Genomic DNA, 18,508 nt, shown 5'->3' with positions numbered 1-18,508 from the left:
ATGCATATGAGAGCTGGGGTACAGGCCAGAGGTGGGGGGGGGTGAGATTCACCAGAGACAGAGTGGGGAACAGAACAGGCAGACTAACTGAAATACACTGCTGAGGGGAGCAGCAGGCAAGACAGTAGAGGTCTGCTGTGCCATATGGGTAGCTCCCTGGCTGGCCAGGGATCTTGCTGCAGTGGCTGCTGATAGCTTCACGGTGCTGTGCTTAACCCCTTGTGCCACCAGGGAGGCCCTCAAGGGTGCTTTGTAAATGAAACAATAAGCAATCCAAGCAGCCTAGTCTGATGGCCTAGTCTGATGGCCTAGTCTGATAGCAACACATGCCAAGTGTTGCTTTTTTTCTAAGTCCTCACCACCAAGGGAAGGACTGGCTTTGATGCAGTCAGTGGAACAAACAGCAGCGCAGCCTCGCCTACGGACACTTCCTCCCCAGCTGCGTTTGCACTGCCACACCTGCCATGCTTCCTGAGGATGGTCTTGCTGCCCAAATTCCCTGCCATCCTCCTCACAGTGCGTCTGCCTAAAGAACACTCTAGGCTACCTACCACCACTAACCCTTTGCCTCTTAAGCGCATCACTGGAAAAACTTACCTCTTCCCTCCAGCTGGAGGCACCAGCTACTCCCTGCTGGACTCAAATGTGAAAACAAAACCATTTGGTGATTTCTCCCAAGTTCCTTTTTGCCAACCCAGGCACTGGGTCCATCCTGAGAGCTCACACATCTGAGGAAGGAGAAGGATCTGTTCCTCAGGCAGCACCCATGCCACCTCTTCTTTACCCTCCTCATATGTCTGTCTCTATTTCTCTCTCTCTCTCTCAAAGATTTTATTTATGCGTAGAAGAACTGGGATGTAGGCCGGAGGACCAGGTAGTGAGAAGATTCACCAGAGACAGAGTGGAGAGTAGAACAAGTGGCTTTACTGAAATACAGTGCTGAGAGGAGGGAGCAGTGGGAGAGATAGGAGAAGTCTGCTGCGCCATATGTGGGTTAGCTCCCTGGCAGGGGATTGAACTCAGGTCATAGAGGTGATAATGCTGAGACTTAACCCCTAGGCCACCAGAGAGGCCCCCTACCTTTCTCATGTCTTCAGGCCTTCCTCCCTCAAGCCAGATTTCTCCCTTCAGATTGGTCCCTTTAACGTTAAAAATTCTTGCTACAGGTGCCTCCCTGGTGATGCAGGAGATAAAGTCTCAGTTCTATCAAGCTATTGCCAGCCACTTTGGCATGAGTTTGATGCCCTGCCAGGGAGCTAACCCACATGGCGCAGCAGACCTCTCCTGTCTTGCCTGCTGCTCCCCTCAGCAGCGTATTTCAGTAGATCTGTCTGTTCTGCTCCCTACTCTCTCTCTGGTGAATCCTCTTACCCCCGGGCACCCTCTGGCCTGCACCCTAGTTCTTGTATGCATAAATAAATAAAATAAGTATTTTTAAAAGATTGTTTTCTACAGACTTCCTATGGCTCATCTTCAGATCCTTCCCTTTTGTTTCAGAGAAAAAAGTAGTTCTTTTTGCTCACTAACCACCACCTCTCTTTGTCTTCTTTCCAGCCTCCTCCAGACTCTTTCCAAACACTCTATAAATACCAATAAGATGTGGTCCCTGCCCTACCCCCTCAAATTCACAGCCTGAGAGGCAAAAATATAAATTTAAAAATTATGACAGGAGAATAAGAATTAGAATTACAAGCCCTACAGCTAAGACACATACAGGGTATGGAGGAAGCAGAGAGCAAAAAGAGGAAGGGGGAGGCTTCGCAACGGAGGGGACATTTGAGCTTGCCTTGAAGGCTGAGGGGGGTTACCAGGTAGGCACAGGGGAAGGTATTCTAGGCAGAGGGAAAAAAAAAGCAGAGGCACAAAAGTGCACAAGTCAGGAGCCATGTGAGGCTGAAAAGGAATTCGATGTGGCTAGAGCATTGTGTTGGACACAAGGCTAGAAAATTGGAGAAATAAGGGAACTATCAATAGAATTTGTCAAGCAACTACATTGTGTTAGGCACATGCTAAGCAAAAAAAAAAATCTAATTTAAACCTAACTCTGGAATTATTATCTCCACTTTAGAGTGAAATATTGGGGGGTGAAATTTCATATCTGGGCCAAGGAAATGTTATGTATGGATTTGTAGTTTATTAGGTTAACTTTCAATCCTATCATTATCAGTGAAGAATAAAAGTAATCTGAGCAGTCTTCAGCCCATCTCTTCGGAGTTGAAGTACCATTGGAGAAAGCCTCCCTAACATTCAAGTATTCAACAAATACAGACAGTCCCTACTCTTCAAAAGTTTGCATTATGCCATTTTGCTTTTACCAAAGACCTACATTAGTATCTGTTTTGGCTAACTGAAAGAAATAGAGTTTTTTTGCTTTTATGACAAAAGGCAACTAATGACTAAGATAAGCACCCTCAGGACTTAGTTTGCTGCAGGTGAATGTGGCCCAGCCCTCTCCACCAAGCTCTGCCTTGCCCAGGAATTACTTTAGACAGGCTGTGTATTTAGCTTCTCACTCCTGCTTATACTATGTGTTAATGTTACTTTAGGTTTTTTGTATGCTATTTAGTATGATTTGGAAATGCTCAAAAATTTTTCTATATAAATGAATGGTAATGCTTCTTCACTTTATGCCATTTCAGTTGCCCAAAACTTTCATGGGAACACCCCATTTGCCAATAACAGGAAAAATCTGTAACTGTCAAATGCCTATCATGTGGCAGGATAGCTTAAGGGCTGAGAATTCAGCAGCGGACAAGTTGGGCAAGGTACTGATGCTGAGCTGATGTTGGTGAGGGCAGCTGTAGGTACAGCGTTTGGTACATTCCAGGTGCTGTGGCATGAATGTTATCCCTTTGTTATACCTTTAGTGTCTAGCAAGGGGTTTGAAGTAGCGTGCAGTAGCAGAAAACAAATCTAATAAGCACACAGATGGGGAAAAAACAGCTCTTTAATATCTTTACATTTCCCAAAAAGAGGGATCCAGGATATGAATGAGAGGGAAAGTCTTGATTTTGTCATAAATACATGAATGGATAGTTTTATACTGACCAGAATGGAGAGTTTGCCTGAGAAGAGGGTCCTGTCATGAGGGCAGAAGAAAAAGTCAGGGAGATTACAAAACATCCTCTGGTTTGGAGAGAAACAAATACGAAAGATGGGTTTGGCTAGAGACTGGGGAACAGAGAGTGTGACCTCCCAAGTTCCTTCATCCTAAACCAGTGCAGCAGCGGCCAATGAGAAACATGATTGCTTCTCTTCTAGAAGGGTCATTGTCCCATAGTTCTTTGTTTACCAGACTCTGAGTTCTGCTACTTCCATTCCTTGGAAAAGCCTCCAACAGTCTCCGAGGACTGCACTATTGCTGAGTGGCCACCAGGGGGCAAACGGAGACCACGGGGCCGTCTCCCCCACCGTCTCCCACTCTGTTTCCAGGAGCCAAATTCAAAAAGTGAGAGGTGGAATTGGATTCATGAAATTGCCCATTTACAGAGAAGAAAGCCCAGATCTAAAGAAAAAAGCTTTTTCAAGGCCATGTAGTGAGCTCATGGTAACGCAGGAACTAGAAACCAAGCTAAGTGCCCCAGTTCTCTGTATATTCCACCACATCAAGATCTCTCCTCATATTTTTTTTTCTAGAATATCTGGTCTTTAATGATATCTATTCTGTGAAAAGGACTTGTCTCTCCAGTTAGACTGTAAATCCAAGGACCATGTTTTGACCAGCATTGTACATCTCCTCCTCCAGGATTTAGCACAGTTCTGCAGGCAGGCTGTGCCTGATACAAAATGGAGGACTTCAACAAGGACTGTGAAATTGCTATGTGGGCAGCCCAACAATGGTTCCTGAAAATACAGAGATGAAAATGTTATTGCCCTCAAGGAGTTCACTGTGTAGGGGGATAGACACGGCCAATGTCAACAGTAAGAAGATGGGTTTTTTAATAGCAGAATAGATAAAGCAGTGTGGAAGCACAGAGAGGAGTGATAGTTATCTGAATGGGATATGAAACTGGGTCTTTAAGGAAGAACAAGGACTTATCAAAGAAAGGAAATCAAAATTCCAAATAGAAAGAATAGCAGAATAAGCCAACACAGGGAGACATAAAATCATGGCGTGTCAGGTAAAAATGATTGGTCCAATGTAAGATGTTCAAGTGCAGATGGAAAGTAGTAAATAAGTTTAGAAAAAGTTTGAGGTCAACTGTAAAGCTGATGCCTGTTCATTCATTCATTCAACAAACAGTACCCTTATGTGCCAAGTAACACTCTTGATAATGATGATCATCCTAATAATAATGATGAAATACTAATGTCATTGAATTCTAATGATTTTGCACCCTGAGTCGAGGGTTCATTTCTCACTTGAATCAAATAATCCTGAGAAGTATTTTATCCCCCATTGATTTTGATTTATTTTTAAAAAGCATTCAGTAAGCCTCTATTCTGTGCTAAGCACTGTTCTGGAGCTAGGGATTCAGTGGTGATCAACAGTTCAGGTCCAGGCTGACATGGAATTGTCATACTCTTGGGGAGACAGGTCATATACGAGTGAAGAAATACTTTTCAGATCAGAGTAAGTAAAACAAAAGAAATTAAACAAGACTAAGTGCCAGAAAATGACTGGAAGCTAGATATCACCAGAAAGACTGGACCGGGGAAACTTCACCAGAAAAAGGCATTTAAGTTGAATGAGGAGTCAGCTGGGTGAAAACCGAGGGATGAATAGTCCAAACAGGAGAAACCTCAAGGGCATAGACCCCCAGCTTGAAAGTAGCCATCATGGGAGTATTTACACCATGGAAATTGGCAACTGCTATAAGCCAGGCAGGTCCAGGCAGTTTGTTGCATGCAGGGACAGAAAGAAGGCCACTGTGTTTGGAGAATGGTGTGAAGTCAGAGGGTGAGTGGAGGCAGACCATGCAGGGACTTATAAAGGGGCTGAAGTGAAAAGGAGGGGTTTTAAGCAAGGAAATGATAGTACCGAATCTCCATTTTAAAATGGTAGCTCGGGTGGCTCCTCATTGCCATCTTTGGGTGGATGCCCGTTACCATCTAGCCATGGGACCCAAGTTGTAGGGCATCATTCTGTGGCACTTTAGCTGCATCTCCACAAGCCCTGTGGAAAGAAGTCTCTGAGATCAACTGTATTTTGAAAGTCGTCCTGAGTGTGGAGGTGGCTGGGGTGGAAGTTCCATTCTTAGTGATGACACCTGCAGTAGACAAAGCCTCTGGTCAGTAGTAAAACTTAGTACCTGGATGAAAGATAATCTTATTCCATCTTTCACTTAAGACACTTTGTTCCCAATTAGTGTCCCTTGTGATGACTCTTTGAGATTAAGGGCTATGTGTTCCTCCTCCTGGTTTCCTCTCTCCAATGAGAATGTTTGTGTGCAAGCTGTCTTGGGAAGAGGGGAGAAAAAAAGACCTAGGAATATTCATATAGCCACATAAAACTCACACAAATAAATGCAAGTGAGCTTCACAGGTTGCTTTGCAGGTTGCTTCTACAGCATTCTTTTTGGTCAACTACAAATTATCTGGAGAGCCAAATGGACATGTCCTAAACTAACAGTTGGTTTGCAATGAATGTTTGTTATACAGGTGATTAACTCTGACCTGGTTGAAGGGTAGGAGCAGAATGGGGATTGTTCACTTGACAAATTAACTTTGACAGCTCCTGTAAATATGACTTTTTTCCCAATGTATTTAAATTGGACCCAGCTTAAAGGGTCAACATGTCCACGCTATTCAGGACATTGTCAAGTAAAAGCAATGTGCTAGAAGTGGCTTGTAAGGATGGGATTTTGCAAATCAGTTATTAAACACAATTATTACTAAATATTATATTACATAATAGATGATTAAATAAGTTATATTTAAAACTTTCAAACCTGCCACCTCCTAACTATTTGCTACACATTGCTGTGTCTACTTTATCTGCATAATGGCGTCCTATTGTGCAACTCCACATTCAATGATGTCACATTGGCAGCTTGAAAGTGGCCATCATGGAAGTATTTACACCATGGAAATTGGCAATTGCTATAAGCCAAGGCTTTTCTTTTCCCCTGGACAGTCGGTTGTTAACTATTTACCAACACACCACTTGTGTAGGTACTCTATTATGTAGACTCTGTTATGTAACTCTCTTATGATGAATCTGCTTTTATAATCTTATTGACAGTATTAAGTGGACTAGATAAACAAGTCTTTCCTTGACACTGATCTCGATGACCCTTACTGATATGCCAATTTTACACAATCAAACAGCCTTAAGCACAAATAACATGTTATAAGAGGACTGCTTGAAGGAACAAGGATAATATTCCATAAACTTTATTTAGCAGCTACTATGAGCAAAGTTGTGTGCTGAAGGCAATGGAGGATATTAGATAAATAGTCTGTTCTCAATGTGCTAAGTGCTACAATGGAGATACAGAAGCTTGAAGAGGGAAGCTAACTCAGAGACTGAAGAATACTTCATTGGGAACCTGCATTATGGTATCAGTATCTGTCTTACTGTTCACTTTGTCCCTAGCAACCAGCATGGTACCTGGCACAGGCTTGGCATTCAATAACTGTTGGAAGAATGAAGAAGGTCATGATTACCTTGACCCCGGAAAAATAGGCTGATCAGACATGTAAGAGTGGGTAAGGATTAGCAAAAACAATGTGCAGAAGTGGGTGTGTGGGGTGGGGGAGACAAAATAATCCATCACATTTAAAGAAAAGAGTTGACGTAGCAAGAGGGTTTGGGCAGGTAAGGATGGTAAAGATCAGAGTGGGGGGGTGGGCCTCAAATCTCAGCAGAGTTCTCAAAAGACAAAAGGTGCTGGATTGTTAAGTATAGCACTGGGATCAGAGCTAGTTGCCTCCAGAATCATCCAGGATCAGATTTCACTCAAAGAACTGTCAACAGAGCTGTCCAACAGAGCAATGGGCTGCCTTGGAAGGCAACTAGCAAGTTCCCTATGAAGGTAGCAAGGGACAAACCTGGTGAAACAAATTGCTATAGGTAGATACATTTTTTTCTCACTGGATTTTGCAAGACCGTATCAAGTCTTCCTTCTTAGAAGGATGTCAGTTAATACATGGACAACCTTCCTCAACAGCAATTCTATTGAAAACACAAAAAACTTTCCTTAACTGTTTTTTGGGTAAATTCAATCAAAACTGAGGGGATTGGGGTGCTGAAGGCCCTCCTATGAAAGAAAAATGCCTCTTCAAAGCACTGAGGTGTTCACTCATTCATGTAGCAATTATGTTTCAGTAGCTCATGTGTCAGGGACTTCGCTTGCTAAGTGCTGGAAAGGCAGATATAAATGAAAAAAACAAAAACAAAAACAAAAAAAAACAGAAAACCTCCTGCCCTCATGTTGCAGAGTGGAAGGAGAGTCATGTGTGGCTTACAATGGGGATATTCTGAGAAATGTGTCTGTAGGCAAATTCATCATTGTGTGAATGTCACAGGATAATCACACTATCTTAGACAAACACTGCCTGCTACACACTTGGGTTATGCGGCATAGCCTGTTGGGACTATTGTTACCGATGCAGTCTGTCATTGACCCATTAAGCAACATATGAATACACTTACACTCCAGTAATCACCATATGAAGTGCCATAAAGAGCCAAAATTTGCTTCCCTTGTTGGGGACTCAACAGTAGTCCTCAAAGTGGAAATGACTCAAAGCTGAATTTTAAGAAGTGAAAAGGAATTCACTGGAAGGAGTATGAGAAAGACCATCTAAGCAGAAGGAAAATATACGAAGACATGAAGGCATGAAAGTACACCACCAGTTTGGGGAGGGCAGTGGTTGGTCAAAGCATAGGTAGATTGTGATGGTAAGTAGCAGTCAAAATGTGCATGATCTTGGATGCAATGCTTAAACATTTGAGATTTTACTCTGCAAATGACAAGAAGCCAATAGTGAGGTTCCTCTCTCCCATTATTTATTTGATAAGCTCTTCGTTTTGGAAGGATTTTAGATTGACAGAAAAGTTGCAAAGATAGTACAGAGCTCTTATCTCATACCATTCCTTGTTTCCCCTGTGTTGACATCTCACAGCACTGTGGTATATTTACCAAGAGTAAGAACACAGTCTTGGTACAATTACCATTAACTAGAGTATAGACCTGATTCACCAGTTTTTCTAAATAATACTCTTTTACAGTCACACACTAATCTAGGACAGCACATTGCATTTAATGTTATTTATTTTTTAATTCCAACAACAGGTTTTAAAGGGAAAAGTGACATGATCAGATTTGTCAGTAGAAATGACCAACATCATTCTTATGTCAGGTGTGAGGAACTAGATTGGAGGGGCCCAGACTGGGGGCAGAAGACTGGTTAAGAGGCTATTGGAAAAGACCAAGTAAGGGGTGATGATGACCTGAACTCTGGAAATAAGGATGGAGAGCAGGGTTGAGACCCTTTGTTGGTCTCATGGTAGAGACCTTTCCTAGAATGGACAGGATATAGGAAAGGCCTACCTTAAACCTTATACTTCAGACATGAGTATATATGCAAAGCAGAGTGTAAACGAAGAGGAAGACATGAAAAGATCTCTGTCCCAAATGCTTGGAATGAGATTATTTCTGCATCTAAGCAGGACATTGAACTCTCAGCTCTCTGAAAGCCCAGGTAAAGAGGGAAGCACAGTGACATACAGAGCTCTCGTTACCTGCGCAGTATGTAGGCAGGCAAAGGAAGAGACTGGCCAGATTGGAGATGGAGAAGCGAAGCCTAAAGGGCATGTGGGTGCAGATCAAGCTTGTACCTGATTCTGAAAGCTCTATTTCTGGGATCACTGTTTCCTCCTAGTGCTCTCTGTCCTGAGGGAGACACAGGAGACACAGTAGAATGGGGAGCCCAGCCTTGGCCCAGGACGGTATCTTTATAGACATAAGTGTTTAGACCTGAAAATGTGATTCCCTACCAGAGTGTGAGGTGGTTCAACACCCTGCCTCACCTCCTATTCTTCCCAGGGGCCTCCCTCTCCAATACTCACTAGAGTTTCCAGTAGGTTCTGCAAGAGAGCTTGTGCAGGAAGTTGAGGTCCAAATCAGGGATGTATGTACTGAGCTAAAATGGCCCCAAAAGTTGGGGGGAGAGCTGGGACTAGGGCCATGCCCTTTGATTTCAGAACTTAGGGGTTTCTTGTCGGGAAAGAGGGTCCTACTCATTCATGTCCATTCAACACACGGTGTGAAGCACCAACCACAGGCTGAGGGTAAGTTCCTTCAGGGCCCTACCCTCAGGGAGCTGACTTTCTGGTGGGAAAGAGAACACTCTGACTACAGCTCTTACTGAAGAGGATTAATCATGGCCATCACTCTCAAAAAGATGCAGGACTTACCTGTAGAGGCAAGGAGAGGTGCTGCTGTGGTAGTGGGAGTAGCGGGGAGAAGAAGACTTCCAGAGGAAGGACCAGCTGCACTGGATTTCAATCTGGCCATGGCGCCTGTGAGTACAGAGAGCAACTAGTAAGGGCACAGTAGGCACCTGGGATGAGGACCCTTCTTTCCGAGATTTCAGCACTTTGCAGTTATCTCATTTCATCTTTGAAACCACTGGGGGAAATATTAAAGACATTAAGCGCCCCCACTTTAGTGACAGAGGAACAGACTCTGAGGAGGCACGGGAGACCACAGACAGAATTCAGGGTGGCAAGTGTATTTCACCCAGAGGCAGAATTCTCTGCAGGGTCCCCAGGACGGCTTCCCCTCTCCACCCTGACCTCTCCACCTAAAGACGCGCGAGGCCTCCCCGGTGCAGTCCGGGCGTCGCGGGGAGTCAGGGGTTAAACCCATGGCCCGGGTGGCCTTCCCCCTCCCCAGCCCCCTCGCCTCCTCGCGGCGCCGGGCTGGGGCAGCCGTCCGGGAGACCGGCGCGAGAGAGGAGGGGGAAAGTGGGCCTGTTTCTCGGGTGGCCAATCCACCGAGCCCGCGGTGCCCCAGAGGAGGCGCCAGCGTCAGGCCAGCGCCAGGCCGGGGCTGCCGCTTCCCGCGGCAAAGTACAAATGCGCCCGAGCGCGGCGCCTGGCGCCCTTGGCGAGCACAGCCGGCTCGCGCCCCGCCAGCCCCCGCGGCCGCCGCGCCGTCGCCGCCGCCGGGCCCGCCGCCCCTCCCGGCCCCGGGACCCCGCGGCTCGACCCTGAGCCCCCCGAGCGGGGAGCGCCGCCCGCGTCCAGCCCGCGCGCCCGCAGCAGCGCCCGAGTCCCGCGCGCCCCGCCGGCCCCGCGCGCCCTCCTCGCGCGCCCCGGGAGCCCGTCCTCGCGCGCTCTCCTCGCGCACCCTCGCACCTCCGCGCCCTTCCCCGCGTCCCTCCCGCGGACCTTCCCGCGCCCCCCGCCTCCCTCCCCCCGCCTCCGGGTCTCCTGGGCACCTTTCTCTTATTCTCTTATTATCACCTTCTGCTCGACCCTTCCTGCCGACCCTCCAGGGCCGCGGCAGCCCTCCGGGGGCTGGTTGCTGGTCCGAGCCCCCGGCTTCGCTCCTGCTCTCTCTTCCCCGACTCCCCTCCCGGCTCGCGCTCCCTCGGCCTGGCCCGGGGAAGGAAGGATGGTGCCCGAGGTCAGGGTCCTCTCCTCCTTGCTGGGACTCGCGCTGCTGTGGTTCCCCTTGGACTCCCACGCTCGAGCCCGTAAGTAAAGGGAGGGACAGAGATGGACAGAGGAGGGATGCGAACCCCGAAAATGTGTGGGAAAGTGCCAGAGCTTGGGGCCCCCGACGGGTCTGAGTGCCGTCCGTCGGCACCTGCGCGGAGAGGAGACTCCTCTGTGGAGCTCTACGGGCCCGCGAGTCTGGAAACTGCTGGGAACTTGGCAAAATTCAGCCTCACGGGGGCTGCTGCCAGGGACCCGAGGGTGGTAGCACTGGGGCAGGGGAGAGAGGACGAGGGGCTGTGTTTGGGGGCTACAGATGGGGTAGCGGGCTTGATTATTTCCTAGAGAGTCTGTTTTGTTTGGCTGCAAGGGTGAGGTGCAGCCGAAAAGGTTGCTGCACTGCAGGAGAGTGGGTGCAAGAAAGAAGAGCTCCCTGCATGGCCTTCCCATCCCTTTATCACAGTTAATCCTCACAGAATTCTCACGAGGTGGGTATGTATCCTTCGCATTTTACAAACGAGATAGCACAGGCTGAGAAAAGAAAGTTGCTCCAGTTTACAGAGGTGGGTGCCGCCCAGAGCCAGAACTCTCCAATGGGAAAGGCTGTTAGCAGAGGGTGGGAGGCAGTGACAGAGAGCAGGGTCTTCCGGACCCCAGGCCCCCTGAATCTGAATAGTGGCTGCTGGGAGGGAGGCTGGAGGACACTCTCTGAGCCTCAGATTCCTAATGTAGAAAATGGGAGTAGAGGATTACATTAGAGAAAACCTGTAAAGCAACTGGTACCAGTAACTAGCTTGTCCGTGGTAGGGTCTTAAAGGACAAAAAAAAAAAAAGACGAAGAAGAAAGAAGGTCCTTAATTCATATTTTTCCACTTAGACACAGTGTAACCTTAAGCAGTTTGTGGAATTTCTTTGAACCTCAGTTTCCCCACTGGCCCCACAATAGGCTCCGGACAGCTTCCCGTCCCCTGCTAATCTCTCAGGATGCTGTGAGGATGGAAAACAGAATCAGAGTCTCTTGAGGAGAGAGAGGGAGCTTAGTTTAAACTCTGAAATGACATGCTAAGGAGACTGAGGCCCAGGAGGGGCAGGGGCTCGCTGCAGGTTCCATAGGCAGAGCCTGGGAGGCAGACTTGAGTTTCCCAACTCCCACCCTGGTGCACATTTCTTCTCCACAGCCCAGCACCCCATCTCTGCCTTTCTTTTTTGTATGACCGTCTGGAGCCAGCGCTGCTGCATTTTGTTTCACCCTGTCTCTGCTGGTGAGGACAGACACTTCTGGCTGTCTCGGGGCTGCCAGCAGCATCGTGCAGCTCAAGGAAATCCTCAGCACCAAATAGTGAAGCTGAGTAATGGAAGGAGCTCAATTTGGGGTTCAAGTCTTGGCTCTGCCTCTGAATAGCTGTGTAACTTTTCTTAAGTTACAACTTCTGTATGCCTCAATTTCTTCATCTAGCTGAGCCACATATTCAACTGGAACCCAGAGGATTCTTGGGAGGATGAAAGGAGGTGACAGTGTTAAAGTGTCCATTGCAGGACCTAGTGCCAGTGACTGTCTCCTCCCCTTCCTTGAGCCCTGGAGGTTTCCTCCTAAAAAGTACCTGCTGTTCCTTCAAAGAAACTTGGGACAGGGTGTCCTCCTGCCTGCTTCCCTGCCACGTGGCACCTCCTCCTTAGCTCTTAAGGTTTTCCTTCAGCTATAATTGCCCTTGGTACATCTGTGAAAGAGGACGTAGGTTCAGATTATCCCGCAGGGTTGTTCATGTCCCGCCCATATCCCTTCTCTTTGCCTGCCATATCTTGTCAGCTCATCAACACCTTACTTAGGTCACACCCCTTCCAGAAAGCTCTCCTTGGCCACCTGATCCACGCTGATCTCCTCTCTTCTGTGCCTCCATTGATCTTCGGGGCCAGATCTCTCTGGATCCTGCTGCTGTTGTCTCACCTACACTTGGAGCAGACTTGTTTAGTTAAAGTGAGGTTCACTGGCATTCAGGGGGGTGTGCTAATATTCTGGGATGTCAGAGCTCGAAGAGCCTTTGAGAACCACCTGCTTCTCCCCCTCATGTACCTATCCTTATAGTTTAACTAAAGCCCAGAAAGAGAAAGACTTGTCAAGGGGACATAGCAGATTTATTAAGAGAGCAGGAGACCTGAATCCTAGTCTCTGATTTCTCACTTATTGGTTGTGGAAATTGATACAAATCACTTCTCTTCTCTGGCCTTCATCTTGTCTAGTGCTGACAGTCTATGAATCTGGCAACAATTCTATAGTCATTTCCACTGTCCAGTTTGAAGCCTCTTATGAAGTTCCTTATCTTAGTTTAAGTGACATCTCAGACTTGTTGTTGGTAAGAGGTCTCCCGATAGCATTTTAGGTGATTTCAGAAGTGGTGCCAACAGCTGCAGATTCTCTGGTCTGTGTTGTCTGTGTGGCTGGTGGCGCAGCCCTGTCACCAATGCCAAGGGCCTGTAAGCTCACATGGCAGCTTGTTCCTCATTTAGAGGACCAGGCATTCAAACAGAGGTTATTCTATCCTTACCTCTGCTTCCTGCCACAGTGTTCCCTCCTCCCAGCTCAGGTGAAATCTCAACTGCAGCCACAGACTGAGGTCTGAACTGTAAACTCTCACCACGGATGAACCCCAATTCCACCCCCTGGGCCAGGTCACCAACTGTCTGGCCCCAGCCCCAGGTTGACTCACATACATGGCTCACTTCGGACACTCATCCTGCAGGGGAACAAGATCCTGCCTTGTGTCTTGACTCCCCCTCCAGTGCTCTTCCGTGCACTAACTCCTCTCCTTTGTACACTTCCCTTATGGATTCCCCCCTTCCCTGTAAAGTTTCCAGCACACTTTTGCTTTTTCTTCTTTCCCTTCATCCAGTTCTGCTTTCAGGCAAGAGTCAGTTACCATGTGAAACTGTTGCTCCCTTTACTCTCTCTCCTAAGTCTCTGGGCATTACAGGAATCGATGCTTTTGTTCCCAGGTGACAGATCCCAGACTCCAGAAACAAAGAGGGGGCAGGAAAGGAGCTGTGTGTATGATGTGCTACGAAGGGCAAACTTGGATCCAGAGCTCCTGCCCTGGATCTGCCACCCATTCCGACTGTGACGTTGGGCAAGTTGCCTTGATCTGACCCTCATTTTTCCCAACTGTAAAGGGTGATGGTTTGTTTCAAACAGATAATGACTGAGGACCATTTCTAACTTTTAGACATCCCAGGATTCCAAAACTCTGAGAGCCAAAGATGGTGTTACCTTGATTCTGAGCCCACTGTGACCTTTGGAAAAGGAAATTGGGAGACTGTGGGTTTACAGCCTGGTGTCCTCTTTGCCAGGGAGGACTGTCTAGATGGACAGACCTTTAGACACCGGGCCTGGGGCAGCGGATAGAGAGGGACACCTGTTAGTGGGTCCCTGTGCTGCTGTTCAGCTTAGTCATATCCCCATCCACCCGTGAAGATGTACGTGGTGGGCCTGGGGTATGGAGGGCATCCAAATGGACATCTGACTTGGGGCTCCAGGCTGGTCCTTCTCTGGGTCTCTGTCCAGGTACTTCTGCACCTCCTCTCTCCCACCAGTAGAGGTCTCTGCCTCACTCACTCCCTTGCAGGCTGCTGAGCAGAGCCCAGCAACAGCTGCACAGTTGCTCCAGCTGTTGCACCTGTTCCAGGACTGGCCTCTCAAGTTCCCCCAGTCGCAGGTCACAGTGCTGGGCACTGGGAGAGGGATATTTAATCCCTTGGACTTTCAAAGAAAAGGACTGGCATGAGATCAGTGTCCCGAGGAGATGGAGTGTTGAGATCACTTCAGGCGTACCCCAGCCTCTAGACAGAACCCCATCCCAGAGAAGGTTGTTCCACAATCTTCTTATGCTCCCATTCTTGTAAGCAGAATTCTTTCTCATGTATCGCCTAAATCCTTTTGTTTGTAATTTACAGCCGTTTCTTCTTGCTGACCCTTAGGGAAAGGGTATTCCTATAAACACCCTCCTCCGATCTAGGACTGTCATTAGAGTTTGTGCTAGCACAAATCAGTGACCTCAGACACTCCCAACCCCTCTTGGGGAGTTAATTTCTATATCTGTAAAATAGCGGATTGGATGGCATCTCTCAGTCCCTAACTTTCTGTGTAGGTCCAAAGCAGAGCACAGTGTAAACAGTTTCATCTCTGCCCCTTGGGCCTTCAGGTAACAAACAGAACTGCTTCCACTGGTCTGACTGATCTCTTCTTTGAGGGCCTCTATGCCCTGAACATCTGTCATGGCCAGATAAGGGGAGTCAGAGAGCCAGACCCTGTCCCTGGTCACACAGCTCAGCCACTGAGGAGCTGAGGTTTTCACTTCTGATTCCCTTAAGAGTTATCCCCCATTGGGTGCCAGCACCCAGAGCAGAGCTTATGTCTCATAGGGGATCAAGTTTGTTTGTGTGAAAAGGGAACTATAAATAAATAAAGTGTGACTGTGTGGGTGTGAGGGAAGAGATGTAAATGTTCTCACATTCCTGTGCAGCCTGCTTCACTCAGGATCTCTGAATTCCTGCAGGCTGGGGCAGAGCAGCCACAGCTCCAGGGTGCTCCCCTCACACCCCAGCCCCTCCAAGGGCCATTTTCATGCCCCCGTACAGATTGCCCTGCAGTCTGGAAGCTTCTTTCTGGTTATCTTTTCTGCTTCCAATTTGAAGAATTCCTAGCCACACTACCTACTCCTAACTGATCCCCTCGGAGACCTTTATCACAGCACAGGCATTTCAAGGCAGGCTGGGATGACCTTGGGTCCCAGATTGGGATGACCTTGGGTGGGAGAGTTCAGAAACCTTGACATATGCGTGAAAGTGATGGGATTGCTTATCCCCTTACCTGCCCAGGCGCCTGACCATTTTGTTTTTGTTTTCTTTTTTAAAAAGATTTATTATTTATGCATATAAGAACTGGGGTACAGGCCAGAGGTGTGGGGCTGAGAGAATTCACCAGAGACAGAGTGGGGAGCAGAACAGGCAGATCTACTAAAATACACTGCTGAGGGGAGCAGCAAGTGAGACAGGAGAGTTCTGCTGCACCATGTGGGTCACCTCCCTGGCCGGGGATCGAACTCATGCTGCAGTGGGTGCTGATAGCTTCACAGTGCTGTGCTTAACCCCTTGCACCACCAGGGAGGCCCTCCTGACCATTTTGTACATGGTATTCAGTTTGGTAGATGCTGTGGGAGTTTAGAGGGGGAGGAGCTAGAAAGGGGGAGTGGGGAAAGACTAATTCCTGCTAGGTGGCAAGGGGTAAGAAAACATGATGCCCTTGGCACAATAAACATTACTAACTGTTAACATCATTAGCTACATATGATTATCATAACATGTCATATTCTCTTTTTGATAAAGAGGTTTCCAAGGCTAAAGACCATCAATCAGCTCCTCTTACAGAAACCTCTTCTCTCTGTGGACTCTATTCTTCCCTCATGCATTTATTGACCAAGAACCTGCTCTTTTAGGCTCTTCACAGAGCTGTGGGGGTTGAAACATTCATCAGATCTGGCCCTTGGTCTCAGGAAGCCCATTGTTTAGTAAGAAAGGAAACGCCGCTTAATATGTGCTTCTAACCCAATATGATGAGAGCTGTTACAAGGGCTGGACACAGTTCTGTGGGAACCTCATGGAGGGACCAGCCAGAGGCCTGGAAGATTGGGGGTATGTGGGGGAGTGCTTCCCAGAGAAGGTAGCATCTACACAAGTTTTTGAGGAATGAGGAGGAGTTGGTCAAACTGGAGATGAGGAACCACGTTCCAGGGGGAAGGAACCATCCGTGCAAGGGCACAGAAGTGTGAAGTTGCCTGCTAGGCTGGTGGAAGCCTAAAAATTAACAAGAGAAGAGGCTGAAAACAAAGCCGCCATGGAGGGGCGTGCTGGAAAAGCAGGTGGATGTCAGCTCGTGACAGACTGAGGATGACTTGATAACACGTGCAGTCTGTCTGGTAAACATTGCTGCCCTGAATTCACATTAGGTCAGCTGAGTCCAGTCACTTTGAGTCATATCAAGCTAGGTGAGAGGCTTTGGCCGTGGCCTGTCCAACTGGAGGCTTCCCTCAGGGAGGGAACATCCCTGTACACCGCCACTGTGCCTTTGCAGGAAGGTCCCTGCCTGGGAGGCCCTTCCTGTGGGTCCTTCAGGACCCAACTGAGGCCTCTTCTCAGGAACACTTTCCTTGAAGACTCTGTGTACAAGACGGGTTCTCATCTACCTGCCTTCTTGATTAGACCATAACCGCCTGGAGGGTGGGGACTGTGCTTATTTAGTCATGGGCCAGGCCCATGGACCTGCATAAAACACAATCAGTGAGTGACTAGCAGGAAGTCGTATTACTATTACTAATGCTAATGACATATAGCTAATGATATTAACATTTTTCTAAAGATTTATTGATTTATGCATACAAGAGCTGGGGTACAAGCCAAAGATGTGGGGGGGGGTGAGAGGACTCACCAGAGACAGAGTGGGGTACAGAACAGACAGACTGAAATACACTGCTGAGGGGAGCAGCGGGCGAGGCAGGAGAGGTCTATCTCCCTGGCCGGGGATCGAACTCGTGCTGCAGTGGCTGTGGATAACTTCATAGGTTGCGTCTTAACCTCTTGCGCCACCAGGGAGACCCATGATATTAACATTTATCTCTTGTACTAAGGACCTCATGCTTGCTTATTTGCTTAGACTGGAAACCTCACTGCCATCCTGGATGGCTCCTTCACCCTCTTGACCCTCTCCATACATATCCAGTCGGTCCCAAAGACAGTTCGCTGTACCTACTATGTGTCCTACAAATCTGTACTTTTGCCTGGGGGTTCTTCTGTCTTCATCCAGGCCAGCAAGATCTCAGAACACATGACCACCGTGGCCTCCCCTGCTGTCTGTGCCTCCAGTCTCCATCCCAGTGCTACAGTGATGATTCAAAAACAAACCTGATCACAAACATGCCCAGTTTTAAACTATTCCAAGACTTTCCTTTACCCTCAAGACCCTCAAGTTCCTTGGCAGCCTCTGCCTCTCTTCAGTCTGATCTCCTGCCTTGTCCCTGCCATGTCATTCGCCTCCCATTTGGTCCTCCCACCTCTCTGTCCACTGTCATCTCTGTGGCCCTGCCCAGGCCTGTGTAGGCACCGAGGTGGTGGAGGGAGAGTCTGTCTTGTGAGTGGGGCTAGGAGACTGCAGGAAGCCACAGGATGAGGACTGGGGATAGAAAGGTTTTCTGGGAGCTTTGACCCCAGTGAAGTAGCATTGTGTCCATGTCTGATCGGTGCCCAGGGGCCACCCACAGAAATCTGGGGGTAAAAGCAATGCCCTGAGAAACAGACTGTTAAGGAATTTCAGGGTCAGTGCCCAGATCTGCTCTTAGGTTTGTTTTCTAACCTACTATTTTACTGAGTCTCTACTATGCCTCAGGCTCTAGCACATATTTTATCTAATTTAATTCTACCATAACCTCGAGAGGTAGAGATTTGTGTAATCTTTTTGCAGATGTGGAAACTGAGGCTGGAATGGTTTGGTGGCTTGTCTTAAACTCAATCCAAAATGAACCCTAGACTATCTGGCTCCTAAGGCAGGGTCTTTGGGCTACATACACTCATCCACTGAGTGAGATTTTTGAGGCTATGAAACCAGCTCACTTCAGTCCTTCTCTGTCTCTCTGAGGCTTGAAACAGGGCCGGTTGTCCTGCCGGTTGTCCTGGAGCACTGCCTCCAAGAATGTCTTTTCCCTGGGTTAGACACCACAGCCAGAGCCTATTGACTTGGAAAAATTCTGAAGAGAAGGTTCACTTGCCCCTTGAGCTGGGGAGAGAGATGTGGGCATGGGTGGGCAGGCTGAGATATGGTGGTGGCATGGGGTGGGGGGAGGAGCAGGGCAGGCC

At 48.0% G+C, this 18,508-nt stretch overlaps 1 protein-coding gene across 2 annotated transcripts in view; it reads left to right on the top strand.

The window, feature by feature from the left end:
• Window positions 1-10,568: 10,568 nt before the first annotated feature.
• CHRDL2 (chordin like 2) overlaps window positions 10,569-18,508 on the top strand; it is a 32,442-nt gene continuing 24,502 nt past the window's right edge. For both annotated transcript variants that reach the window (XM_037521795.2, XM_037521794.2), the window contains exon 1: window positions 10,569-10,650. In XM_037521795.2, coding sequence (XP_037377692.1) covers window positions 10,569-10,650 — 82 coding nt within the window. The remainder of the gene's footprint in view (window positions 10,651-18,508) is intronic.

The sequence above is a fragment of the Talpa occidentalis genome, unplaced genomic scaffold (assembly GCF_014898055.3).
Source record: "Talpa occidentalis isolate TD23 unplaced genomic scaffold, MPIMG_talOcc4v2.1 talOcc4.3, whole genome shotgun sequence".
NCBI classification, from domain to species: Eukaryota; Metazoa; Chordata; class Mammalia; order Eulipotyphla; family Talpidae; genus Talpa; species Talpa occidentalis.
The sequence above is the reverse complement of the archived record's forward strand: the minus strand, read 5'-3'. Positions and strand labels throughout refer to the sequence as shown.